Source organism: Chiloscyllium plagiosum, chromosome 13, assembly GCF_004010195.1.
Source record: "Chiloscyllium plagiosum isolate BGI_BamShark_2017 chromosome 13, ASM401019v2, whole genome shotgun sequence".
NCBI lineage: Eukaryota > Metazoa > Chordata > Chondrichthyes > Orectolobiformes > Hemiscylliidae > Chiloscyllium > Chiloscyllium plagiosum.
The window spans coordinates 74,786,191-74,799,718 of NC_057722.1; the positions used below are offsets into that span (position 1 = coordinate 74,786,191).

A 13,528-nucleotide genomic window follows, 5' to 3' on the forward strand; every position below is an offset into this window, starting at 1 on the left:
CTGCAAACTTGCTGACCCTTCTTTCAATCCCCTCATCCAAGTCATTAATAAACATTACAAACAGTAGAGGCCCAAGGACAGAGCCCTGTGGAACACCACTCACCACAGACTTCCAGGCAGAACATTTTCCTTCTACTACCACTTGCTGTCTTCTGTTGGCCAGCCAATTCTGTATCCAGACAGCTAAGTTCCCCTGAATCCCATTCCTCCTGACCTTCTGAATGAGCCTACCATGGGGAACCTTATCAAATGCCTTGCTGAAGTCCATATACATCACATCCACAGCTCGACCCTCATCAACATTTCTAGTTACATATAGCTGGAAAAGCATAGCAGGTCAAGCAGCATCAGAGGAGCAGGAAAATCGACGTTTCGGGCAAAAGCCCTTCATTAGGAATAGAGGCAGGGAGGTGCGTTAGTCAGGGGTAAATATAGGTAGGGGAATGGGTCTGTGTGGCTTACTGTTCAGATGGTTGGTGTGGACTTGTTGGGCTGACGGGCCTGTTTCCATCCTGTAGGGAATCTAAACTAACCTAAACCCTCCAAAGCGGCACTGCCCTCTTGACTTGTCCCTTCTTGTACATCTTCCTTCCCACCTGGTTGCTCCACCCTCCCCACTGGCCTTCCCAGGTACTCCCCACCCCCATTTATTTCTCATGCCCCTTCCCTCTTCACATTCCTGATAAAGGGCTTATGCCTGAAACATTAACTCTTCTGACCTGCTGGGTTTTTTTTCCAGCACCTTGCTTTTCGACTCTGACTCTGCAGCATCTGCGGTCCTCACTTTCTCCTACAAAGGTAATAATCACAGAATTGCTTACAGTATGGAAGCAGGCCACTTTACCCATAGCACTGGCCCTCCAAAGAGCATCCCACCCTATCTCTGCACTTCTCCTGGCTCAACCACCTAACCCGCACATCCTTGGACTGTGGGAGGAAACTGCAGCACCCTGCAGAAACCTGCACAGATGCAGGGAGAATGGACAAACTCCACACAGATGGTTGCCTGTGGGTGGAATTCAAGCCAGGTCCCTGGTGCTCTAAGGCAGCTGTGCTAGCCACTGTGCCACTGAGAATTTCTGGACTGAACAAAAATAAAGAGCATCAGTTTCTGGAAATCAGAAACAAAATGAAAAATTACTGGAAAATCTCAGGTGAGGAAGTGGCAATGCTTTGAAAGTTTGTGATTTCAAATAAACATGTTGGACTATATCCTGACTCTAACTTTGTCCAGGTGAAGGTGAGAACTGCAGATGCTGGAGATTAGAGTGGTGCTGAAAAAGCACCGCAGGTCAGGCAGCATCCGTGAAGCAGGAAAATTGACGTTTTGGGCAGGAGCCCTTCATCAAGAATGAGGACTCCTGATCTAAACTAACGCGCCTAACACCATGGGCAATTTAGCATAGCCAATCCACCTGACCTGCACATCTTTGGACTGTGGGAGGAAACCGGAGCATCCAGAGGAAACCCACACAGACACGGGGAAAATGTGCAAACTCCACACAGACAGTCGCCTGAGGTGGGAAAATGAACCCAGGTCCCTGGTGCTGTGAGGCAGCAATGCTAACCACTGGTTTGATCTGGGATGAGGTGGGAGGTGGGAGATTTAGAAACTGGTGAAGTCGATGTTGATGCCGTGTGGTTGGAGGGTCCAAAGGCGGAAGATGAAGTGTTCTTCCTCCAGTCGGTGGGTGACTTGGATTTGGCAGTGGAGGAGACCCAGGACTTGCATGTCCTTGGGGAAGTGAGGGGGTTGAAGTTATCAGCCACAGGGCGACGGGGTTGTTTGGTGTGTGTAGTTTTGTTTCTATTTGTTTTGACCCTAGCAACTCATCCATGCTCTGTGAGCATTTCCTCATTTCCTAATCCTACCCACATACGTAATTATTTTAAACCAACCTGTTCAGACATGTTATGACATAGCTTCAGGGTTGGTGATTGGAATCAAGGCCTTCAAGTGACACTATCCCTGCACCACTAGACACTGTTTTATTAACCCAGTGCTGCCATTCAGTCAGACAAATGAGTCACTTTGTGGCAGCAGTCCAGTTCAAACCTAATCTCCAGACACAGTGGAGCTTAAGTCCAGTAACCTTGGCCCTCTTGGTCACATTATTGTTTCCAACTCTGGGTTTCACAGCAGAAGTCAAAGCTGCCCTCATCTGATGAACAGAATTTCTTATGAATATTAGATTTAGTTGGCTGGATAGTTGGTTTATAAACCAGACTGACATCAACAGCATGGATTCAATTCCTTCACCGACTGAGGTTAGCACGCAGGACTCTCCTTCTCAATCTCTCCTTTTGCCTGAGGCATGATGAGACTCAGCTTAAACTACCACCAATCATCTGTCCCTTTCTAATGCCCTATGGTCTGGTAGGACTATGGTGAATTTACCTCATGCGTGAAATGTGGGCATCATTAAGCTAGGAGAAAGTGAGGGCTGCAGGTGCTGGAGATCAGAGCTAAGAGTGAAGTGCTGGGGAAGCACATCAGGTCAGGCAGCATCTGAGGAGCAGGAGAATCTACGTTTCAGACAAAAGCCCTTCCTAATGAAGTGTTTATGCCTGAAACATTGATTCTCCTGCTCCTTAGATGCCGTCTGACCTGCTGTGCATCATTGGTTAGGCCAACATTTATTGCCCTTGGTCTGAGTGACTTACTCAGCCACTTCATAGTCAGCCAATTTGCATCTGGAGTCACGTGTAGGCCAGACCAGATAAGGATGGCAGATTCCCTTCCCTCAGGGATATAAGTGAGCTGTTGACATATTTAGAACAATCAACAATGGTCACCATTAGACTGGCTTTTAATTCTAGATTTCATTGAATTTAAATTTCACCATATGCCATGGTGGGATTCAAATCTATGTCCCCCAGAATATTCTCATGAGACTCTGGATTTCTAGCCTGGTGACATTATCACGAGGCCCATGACCAGCCCATGTTGCAGCATTTGATTATTGTGAACAAAATGTATTATTTCTATCTTTATAAAGAAAACCCAACATATGAAATAAGAACATGAAGAGGCCATTTGGCCTATCAAACCTGCTCCATCATACAATCTGATCATAGCAGCTTATAGACTTCAACTCTGCCTTCCACCATTCTTTGTGTCTGTTGATTACCTGAGAGTCAAAAAAGTCTGTCTACTCCAACCTTGAATATATTCAGTGATGACACGTGCAAAACACCCATAGATTCGCATAACTTTGCGTGAAAATAATTCTCCTCAGCCCAGTTCTAAATGAAATGTCTTTACCGCTCGCATATAAAACATTGATGTATGTGCATCAATATATTTTGCAAATATATTGCTCTCTCTGACTTCTGATAACGTTTTATCAATGACTCTGATATTTTCCACTGTCCGTCAAAAACAAGCATTCACTTGTTAAAATGCAGTACCAGATGTATTCCGTATGACACATGTTTGAAAGGTCTGCTCATTTCCCTGACTCTGCTTATTTATCACTTGACTGTAATGCTTCATTTATCAAAGTTGACAGCTTGTACTTCATCGAGAGGCAAGTGGACTTTCCATTAATTACTGCCCTGTAGGAGTGACATTTAGCCATGCAAGATCTGTGCTTTAAAAAAGTTAACCAGTCTCCTTTTTTTTTGAGTTCTGCTCATGTCTCACTAATTCCTCATAATCTAATTTCAGGTGAACATTTGCAATTCAAGAGAGCCTTTATCACATCATCCTCGTCTGAGATTTGGACTGATTCTGGCTCAGATTGATGGAATGAACGTCCTTTCTCTCTGCTGAGGTTCAGAATGCTATTTGAAAGTAAGGCTAGAGTGCAGCGCGGAGCACATTTAATTGAGCCATTTCAGAGAATTCACAGAATGAATGGCATGTAAACTATTGGTAGCGTGACAATAAATTTCAGCATTTTATTTATCCATGTCACTGACCTTCTCTCATTGATCCAGCATTCTTCTCTATCACAGTGTCTGAAATGGAGGGAAGCAGAAGATTGAGTTGGAAGCTTAAGGCATTAGGTAGAAATGTGTTAAGTGTGCATTAAAAATAGCCTGTTACGAGTTTCACAGAGTAAAGGTAAAGTCGCCATTGTCCCAGAGGACCAAAGGGTTGCTCTGTCATTACAGAGAGATGACTGGTGGTGAGATGAACCTGAAGGTCACATGAGGGGTGTGGTTGAGAGGCAAGGCCTCCTGGTAACCTGAGCCTGTGTGGACGTTGTAAAGGGAGCTGTTTAGCATCTTCTCATTATGAGTAATAACAGCTTCCCTGGAATCCACATAAGAACTAGGAGCAGGAATAGGCCATCTGGCCCCTCGAACCTGCTCCACCATTCAATAAGATCATGGCTGATCTTTCCATGGACTCAGCTCCACTTACCGCCCGCGGACCATAACCCTTAATTCCTTTACCATTCAAAAATCAATCTATCTTAAGAACATTCAATGAGGTAGCCTCAACTGCTTCACTGAGCAGGGAATTCCACAGTCAAAAGGTGTGGTGCTGGAAAACACAACTGGTCAGGCAGCATTCGAGGAGCAAGAGAGTCAACGTTTTGAGCATAAACTCTTCATCAGGAATGATGGCTTATGCCCAAAATGTCGATTCTCTTGCTCCTCGGATGCTGCCTGACCGGCTGTGCTTTTCCAGCACCACACTCTCGACTCTGATCTCCAGCATCTGCAGCCCTCACTTTCTCCTAGGGAAATTCCACAAATTCACAACTGCTTGGGAGAAGACGTTCCTCCTCAAGCATCTTTGAGAATCACAATTTTTTTTAAAAATGTCGTCATTCATGTCACCGGCTAGGGTATCATTTAATGCCTATCTCTAATTGCACAGAGGGCAGTTAAGAGTCAAACACATTGCTGTGGGTCTGGAGTCACATATAGACCAGACCAGGTAAGGATGGCAGTTTCCTTCCCTGAAGGACAAAAGTGAATCAGATGGGTTTTGTCTGACAATCAGCAATAGTTTTGTGGTCATCATTAAACTCCTATTTCCAGACTATTATTGAATTCAAATTCCACCATCTGCTATGACAGGATTTGAACCCACATTGAACCCATTTGAATATTACCTGGGTTTCTGGATTAAGAGTCTAGCAATAATACCACTAGGCCTTTGCCTACACTAACATTGATCCAACATTTGAACTGGCCCAGCAGCATAAACCCTGTGGCATTGGCAAAGATCAGAGGCTGAGCATTATTCAGCGAGTGACTCACCGACTCACCAAAATCCCTCTTGCAAGCTGGGACTGTTCTGGAACATTCTCTGCCTGCCTTGAATGGGTTGCATTTGTCTATCTCAGGATACTGAGTAGGCCAGGACTTTTGTGGCACCGTGGTACAGCCCCTACCTCAGAGTCAGGAGGCCCAGTCTCCAGAAATGTGTATTAACATTTCTGAACAGGTTGATTTGGAAAATACGTACAGGATAGGCCATTTAGGATTGAGATGAGGAGGAATTTCTTCACTCACACAATACTGAGCCTGTGGAATTGTCTACAACAGAAAGCAGTTGACGACAAAGCATTGAGTGCTTTCATGGAGATGTTCGATATAGTTCTGAGGGATCAAGGTATCAAAGGCTATAGGCAGAAAGCAAAAACAGTGTACTGAGTTGGAAGGTCAACCATGATCATATTGAATGATGGAGCGGACTTGAAGGGCTGAATGGCCTCCTCCCATTCCTGTTTTCTATGTTTCTTCATTTATGTTATCCAGGACATGGCTGGATCGGTTTGCCAGCCAACACACTCCCTGTCTACCATGGCTACAGTGTACCCACAAGTCCTCATCAATGCCTCCTATTGGGAGGAAGGTGAAAATCAAACCAGTTCCTTACCTGAAATAACAACCGAAGGTGCTGGAAAATCAGGCACTCTGACAGAGAAGCAGAGCAAACATTTCAAGTCCAGTATGACCCTTCTTCTGCTGAATTCATCCAGCACATCTTTATAAAATTCAGATTTCCGGCATCCTGATTTTAAGGCCCTGGGTGTGTCAGGAATTTAACCAATCCCAATCTTTCACCAATGTATTAACACATGGCTGGGGCAGGTGGACCTTCTGGTTGGGAGGATTGTGCATGTCTGGAACAGGCTGCCAGAGGAAGAGGTGGAGGCTGATACAATGACAACGTATAAAAGGAATCTGAATGGGTATTTGAATAGGAGGGATTTAGAGGGATATGGGCCAAGTGCTGGCAAATGGGACTAGGTCAGATTGGGATATCTGGTCAGCTCAGGCAAGTTGGACCGAAGGGTCTGTTTCCGTGCTATATAGCTCTATGCCTGTGATAAATGGTTGCTTTCCACCACTTTGGTTCTGAAATAGTGTGTTCAAATCAAATAGCAATTTGCAATCTCCTCATATTTTATTTTTAGATCTCTTGCTGCTTCCTTTCTGGGGATCATTGTGCACTGTTTAAACATCAGGGAGGCTTTGAATTTTCAGAGGTGTCTTGAAGCAGACTCACTGTTTGATTGCAATCTGCTGGGAATGCAAGTTTTGTTTTGTTATTTTCAGCAAAGTTTTGACGGGGCGTTGGCTGAAATTTACAGGAAACAGTAATGTGACTGGAAATTACACAGGGCCATATGGGGAATCCAGAGCAGTATTTGAGAAGAGTGGCGTTATTTCAGATAAAACAGAGAACTGCAGATGCTGGAAATCTGGAAACAAAAAGCAGACATTGCTGGCAGCATCTGTGGAGAAAGAAAGTACAGCCACTGCTGCAGTGATTCTTCTTCAGAAGTTATTTAGGATGTTCAGCAAATGACTCACCTGACTCCCCAAAATTTCTCTCATTAACAAGGTGCATGCAGATTATTGAGAATGTTGAGCAAGTTATTTAAAATGTTTTGAAGAAGGGTCATTGCACCTGAGAGATTAACTCTGCTTTCTCTGCTCAAGCGGTAGACAGGGTGGTTAGGAAGGCATTTTTGACACACTTGCCTTCATTGGCCAGAGCACTGAGTATAAGAGTTGAGATGCCATTGTTGTGGCTGTACAGGACATTGGTGAGATCGCTTTTAGAACACTGTTCAATTCTGGTTGCCCTCCTACAGGAAGGATGTTGTTTAACTTGAGACGGTTCAGAAAAGATTTGCAAAGATGTTGCTGGGAATGGATGGTTTGGGTTTTATTGGGAGAGGCTGAATAGGCTGGGCCATTTTTTCCCTGGAGGGTCGGAGGCTGAGGGGTGACCTGACAAAGGTTTATAAAATCATGAGGGGTATGGATAGGGTGAATCTTTTTCCCAGGGTGGAGGAGTCCAAGGTTTAAGGTGAGAGGGGAAAGATTTAAAAAGGACCTGAGGGGTAACTTTTTTCACACAGGGGGTGGTGCATGTATGGAATGAGCTGCCAGAGGACGTAATGGAGGCTGGTACAATTACAACATTTAAAAGGTATTTGGATGGGTAGGTGAATAGAAAGGAGAAAGTGAGGACTGCAGATGCTGGAGATCAGAGTCAAGGTCAGAGTGGTGCTGGAAAAGCACAGCAGATCAGGCAGCACCAGAGGAGCAGGAAAATCGGCTTTTCAGGCCTCCCCGAGGCTCCCAGCCTTATTCCTGATGAAGGGCTTTGCCCAAAACATCGATTTTCCTGCTCCTCGGACGCTGCCTGACCTGCTGTGCTTTTCCACTCTGATCTTGACATATGAATAGAAAGGGCTGGGAAGGATATGGGCCAAGTGGGACTAGGTCAATTTGGGATATCTGGTCAGCCAGGAGAGGTTGGACCACAGGGTCTGTTTCTGTGCTGTACAGTTCTATGACTCTATGACATGTTATTAAACTGGAAGGGGTGCAAAAAAGATTTACAAGGCTGTTACCAAAACTGGAGGGTTTGAATATAAGAAAAGGCCGAATAGGCTGAATCTTTTTTCCTTGAAGCGCAGGAGGCTGAAGGGTGACCTTATAGAGGTTTGTCAAATCGTGAGGGGCATATATAAGGTGAATAGCCAAGGTCTTTTCTCCAGAGTGGGGGAGTCCAAAACTAGAGGGTATAGATTTAAGTTGAGAGGGGAAAGATTTACAAGGGACCTAAGGGGCAACTTTTTCACACAGGGGAGGGCTACGTATATGGAATGAACTGCCAGAGGAAGTGGTGGAGGTGGGTACAGTTACAACATTTGAAATACATTTGGATGAGTACATGGATAGGAAAGGTTTAGAAAGATATGGGCCAAAATTAGAGGCATTAGTTCAGTTTAAGAGTTGGGGTGAACGGTCTGTTTCCCTGCTGTATGACTCTATGTTGCCAGACCTGCTGAGTTTCTCCAGCAATTTCTGCTTTTGCTCGTTACTACGGATGCTGTTAAGTACTGTGAGTCCTGGGTGGGGGGGGGATTGTTGTCGCAGTAGTTGTTGTTGTTGTTCGGGGCGCTAGGTGAATGAAGGAGCTCCCTCGCCAGCCTACCCCCAGCTGACTGCGAGATCCAATCAGACGGAGGGCAGGGGCCCAGCACTGGGGGAAAGACCAGGAGAACAAAGACAGCCTTATCACATTACACAGAGACAGTGTCACCAGGGAGCAGGCTTTGTGGCTGGTAAACGGGGGATTCGCAGGAAGGGTTTTGTTGTTGTTATCTCGATAAGTTCCGCTAACTCCTGGAGCATTCCCGTTAATATTCGAGTGGAGTTTTTAACCATCTTTTGGAAACAGTTGGAATGAAGTGCCCCCTGCTGGGTGTAAGGAGAGGGCTATGCAATGAATGAATGATTTTTAGAGAGAGGGTCCATCGCTCTGGGTCTGTGCTTACAGTGTCTGGGAGCTCTTTGCTAGAGATGCCCAGCTGCCAGAAGAAGGTGACTCTGTGCGGAGCTGGTTTGCTGAGCTTGGCCTCTGCTCTGACTGCCGCCCTGGCCCTGAGCACTCCCAGCTGGGCAGAAGCTACTGTCCTGTGTCAGACTGGCGCCCAGCTCGTCAATGCCTCAGGCAGCGAACTGGAAAAATTCATCGGGCGGATCAGCTACGGGCTTTTCCACGGACAGCGACTTCGGGAGTGCGGCTTGGGAGGAAGGAGCCTGCAGATAACATGTGGGTATTCTGTTCTGCCATTCCAATCACTCAGATATCAATTTCAATTAATTTAGTAACAGATCCCAGCTTTCATGAAATTAATATTAAGGACGTGGTGAAAGTAGGAATAATGGCCTCCGTTAGCAGTACAGAGCTATAGGCGAAAGTGAGGACTGCACACATTGGAGATCCTGGTACAGAGTTATAGTCTGATCAAACCAATTAGACATACAAACCTGTGCTGGTTTAACCAGAAGGTTCCCACACCTTAGGTGAGAGGTTGAGAAGGAGAAACCTTCATAGTGACCACAGCCAGTGCAGGAATTGAACCCACACTGTTGCAACATTACTGTGGAACTAACTGAACGAACCAACTATCGGTCATTGTATCACATAACACCAATGTGTTGTGTACTGTCCTGTTGCTCAGTCCTTCACCAGGTGAAATGTAGCTACAGAAGACAAAATCTAACCAGTCGCTGAGGCTTTTGAAAATTCTTTCATGGTGTCACTGGCAAGGCCAGTATTAATTGCTCATCCCTAATTACTCTTGAGCTCAGAGTCTTATTCAGCTATTTCAGGGGGTTTGCTAAGATTCAACTACATTGTTGAAACAAAAGCAGAAATTGCTGGAGAAACTCAGCAGGTCAGGCAGCATCTGTGGAGAGAGAAAGCAGAGTTAACACTTTGGGTCCTATTCAGTTCAAGTTCTGAAGAAGGGTCATTGGACTCGAAATGTTAACTCTGCTTTATCTCTCCACAGGTGCTGCCAGACCTGCTGAGTTTCTCTAACAATTTCTGTTTTGTTTCAGATTTCAGGCACCTGTAGTTCTTTGTTTATTTTAATGTTTAACCACATTACTGTGTATCTGGAGTCATGTGTTGGCCAGATGTAAGGACAGGTACAACCTCCCATCTGTGTGTGTGCACGTGTGTGTGGTGGGGGGGTGTGGTTGTAATGGATGGTGTAGCAGGTGGGGTGGATTCAGATCAAGGAGACATAAATTCTCATTGTAGCCCGCAGAAGTAGTCCTGTTGCTCTTGACCCCACAAGAGAAAGGGTCAAACCAAAAGTGGGTTTCCTCCGAGTGCTCCAGTTTCCCCCCTCAGACCGAGGATGGATTGGCTTCACTAAATTGCCCATAGTGTTCAGAGATATGCAGGATTGCTGGATTAGACATGGGAAATGCAGAGTTAGAGGAAACAGAAAGGGTAACTGAGTCTGACTGGAATGTTATTTGGACGGTCGGTGTGGACTCGATGGGCCGAATGGCCTGCTTCCACACTCTAGGAATTCTATGATTCTATGAAACTTGAGGGCCTCTTCAGCTTCCCAAACTTTCCCACGTTGTCTTGCGTCTGAGAAGAAACAGTTATGGGAAGGAACAGAGGGGCAGCATGGTGGCTAAGTGGTTAGCACTGCTGCCTCACAGCGCCAGGGACCCGGGTTCAATTCCACCCTCGGATAACTGTCCGTGTGGAGTTTGCACATTCTCCCCATGTCTGTGTGGGTTTCCTCCAGGTGCTCCAGTTTCTTCCCACAGTCCAAAGATGTACAGGTTAGGTGGATTGGCCAAGCTAAATTGCCCGTTATGTTCAGGGATGTGTAGATTACATGCATTAGTCGGGGGTAAGTATAGGATAGCCTCTCCCTATAGCTCAAATCTGGCAACATCCCTGTAAATCTTTTCTGAACCCTTTCAAGTTTCACAACATCTTTCAGATAGGAAGGAGACCAGAATTGCACACAATATTCCAACATTGGCCAAACCAATGTCCTGTACAGTCGCAACATGCACTCCAAGGTCTCTTTGTTCAGCAACACTCCCTAGGACCTTACCATTAAGTGTATAAGTTCTGCTAAGGTTTGCTTTCCTAAAATGCAGCACTTTGTATTTATCTGAATTAAACTCCATCTGCCACTTCTCAGCCCATTGGCCCATCTGGTCAAGGTCCTGTTGTAATCTGAGGTAGCCCTCTTCACTGTCCACTACACCTCCAATTTTGGTGTTATCTGCAAACTTATTAACTGTACCTCTTATGCTCACATCCAAATAATTTATGTAAATGACAAAAAGTAGTGTACCCAGCACCGATCCTTGTGGCACTCCACTGGTCACAGGCCTCCAGACTGAAAATCAACCCTCTGCCACTATCCTCTGTCTTTTACCTTTGAGCCAGTTCTGTATCCAAATGGCTAGTTCTCCTGTATTCCATGAGATCTAACCTTGCTAATCAGTCTCCCATGGGGAACCTTGTCGAACGCCTTACTGAAGTCCATATAGATCACATCTACTGCACATGTCACTCAGCAACAATGCAGTGACCACATCATCTTCAGAAACAATGTAATGTAAATCATCCTTTAATGGTCAAATCTGTTATGGATCATTTCTTTTGTAACTATAGGGTGTGGTCAGAATTCCAACTGTAATGTTCTTATTGATTTCTGAATAGGAGATGATGACAATGTAAATGGCTCTGAATGGCAAGGGATGGGAATGTAAATTCACTTACGTTCTTCCTGTAGAACAGAGACATCCCACCCTGCCCCCGGGGTATTCAATTTCTTGCAGGTTAGCAGGGCAAATTAACTCTTTAATGTCACACAGACCAGTCGCTGAAAAATAGGATTAGAATGGACAACCAGGTTATTCAGTCACCACAGACACGATAGGCAGAAGAGCCTCTTTCTATAGCACTACTTTTCTTTGGTTCCATTAATTAAGATCTGACCGGCTTTTGGTGGGTGTCACATTGAGAGCAGTTCTGAAATGCTGCTAAAATTGGAAATGGGGGTGGGGGGGAAGGGGGTGGTAACCCTGGAGGGGAGGTAACCCTGGGGAGATTTAATTGCTCACCAACTTAGTTGATAAGGGTTACATCCCTTACCTCAGCTGCCCATTTCCTCTAAAATGTAAAAAACCTGTTATCATCACAACAGCCACTTGCCTACATCCCCCCATAACATCCCTTCAGCCCACTATATGATTCTCTCACCATCATCCTTGTGCCCTCCCTGAGTGAACCTCATGCTGAATGTTTGACTGGTTTTGTGGTGTTGACTCATTCCTTTTTCCCCAAAGATTAGAGTGACTTGGGAGGAACTCATTACACCAAGTTATTCACTTGATGTCCAGTGCTTTAACCAAAGCTCAGGCTTATAGGAAGGACAGTACTAAGTTGGACAAAGAGATTCAAAAGAGATTTCCCAGGATGTTGCCAGGAATGGATGGCTTGATTTATATGGAGAGGCTGAATAGACTGGGACTTTATTTCGCTGGAGCTTGGGAGGTTGAGGGGTGACCTTTATGGAGTTTTATAAGATCATGAGGAGTATGGATAGGGTAAATAGCAGGTGTCTTTTCCTTAGAGTGGGGGATTTTAAGAATAGGGAGCATATCTTTAAGGTGTGAGGAGAAAGGTTTTAAAAAAGTCACGAGGAGCAATTATTTTTACACAGTGGTTCGTGTGTGGAATGAACTTCCAGGGGAAGTGGTGGATGCAGGTATAGCAACAGCGTTTAAAAGACATTTGAATAAGTAGTTGAATAAGAAATGTTTGGAGGGATATGGGCCAGACGTAGGCAAGTGGGACTAGTTTAGTTTGAGATTATGAATGGCATAGACTAGTTGGGCCGAAGGGTCTGTATCTGTGCTGCAACTCTATACACTTTGAAGTTAGAGTTTTATTTCAACCAACCACATACCACGAAACCTTCTTCCCTTCTCTCTGACTTTTCTGAATAAGATTTAATTTGTGTTTGATCAACCTGCTCAGACATGTAATGACACACATTCGTTGTGAGTGAATGATTATTTGAATAAAAATTGAGTGTAGAGGTAGGAGAAAAAGGCAGAAGATTAGCACTAGGGAATAGAATGGGTGCAGGCGTGATGGACTGAATGGCCTCCTTTGGCAATGTAACAATTCTGTGATTCCAAGATGAATCTTGATCTTCTAGCCCAGGAACACCAACACTGTGCCACAAAAGCCTATCATGTATATTTTCATAATTATTTTTAAACAACTTGTTCAAATACGTGTTGGCACACCTCTATGGGGCAGGTGTGACCTGAACCCAGTCTCTCTGGCCTGAAGGCTCTTTCACTGCCACTAGGCCACAAGAACTCCACACATTTTAATCTTCATTTGGCAAAGCCATAAACCAAACCATTCGGGTACTGTTCCAAAAGTGAGGTGAGAGTTACAGCCCTTGACATCAAGGACGCATTTGACCGACTGTGGCATCAAGGAACCCCAGCAAAACTGAAATCCATGGGAATCAGGGGAGGAAGCTTTCTATTGGTTGGAGTCATATCTGGCACAAAGCAAAATGGCTGTGGATTTTGGAGTCTAGATTAGAGTGGTACTGGAAAAGCACAGCAGGTCAAGCAGCATCCGAGGAGCAGGAAAATCGACGTTTCGGGCAAAAGCCCTTCATCAGGAATAGAGGCAGGGTGTCTGAAGGGTGGAGAGATAAATAAGAGGGGGGATGGGGGT

General features: G+C 45.1%; 1 protein-coding gene across 1 annotated transcript in view; it reads left to right on the top strand.

Annotated features, from left to right (window-relative positions):
- The first annotated feature begins 8,475 nt into the window (after positions 1-8,475).
- clrn1 (clarin 1) overlaps positions 8,476-13,528 on the top strand; it is a 27,018-nt gene continuing 21,965 nt past the window's right edge. Inside the window, exon 1 of the mRNA XM_043702748.1 lies at positions 8,476-9,043. Within this exon, the coding sequence (XP_043558683.1) occupies positions 8,722-9,043 (322 nt within the window). The 5' untranslated portion in view covers positions 8,476-8,721. The remainder of the gene's footprint in view (positions 9,044-13,528) is intronic.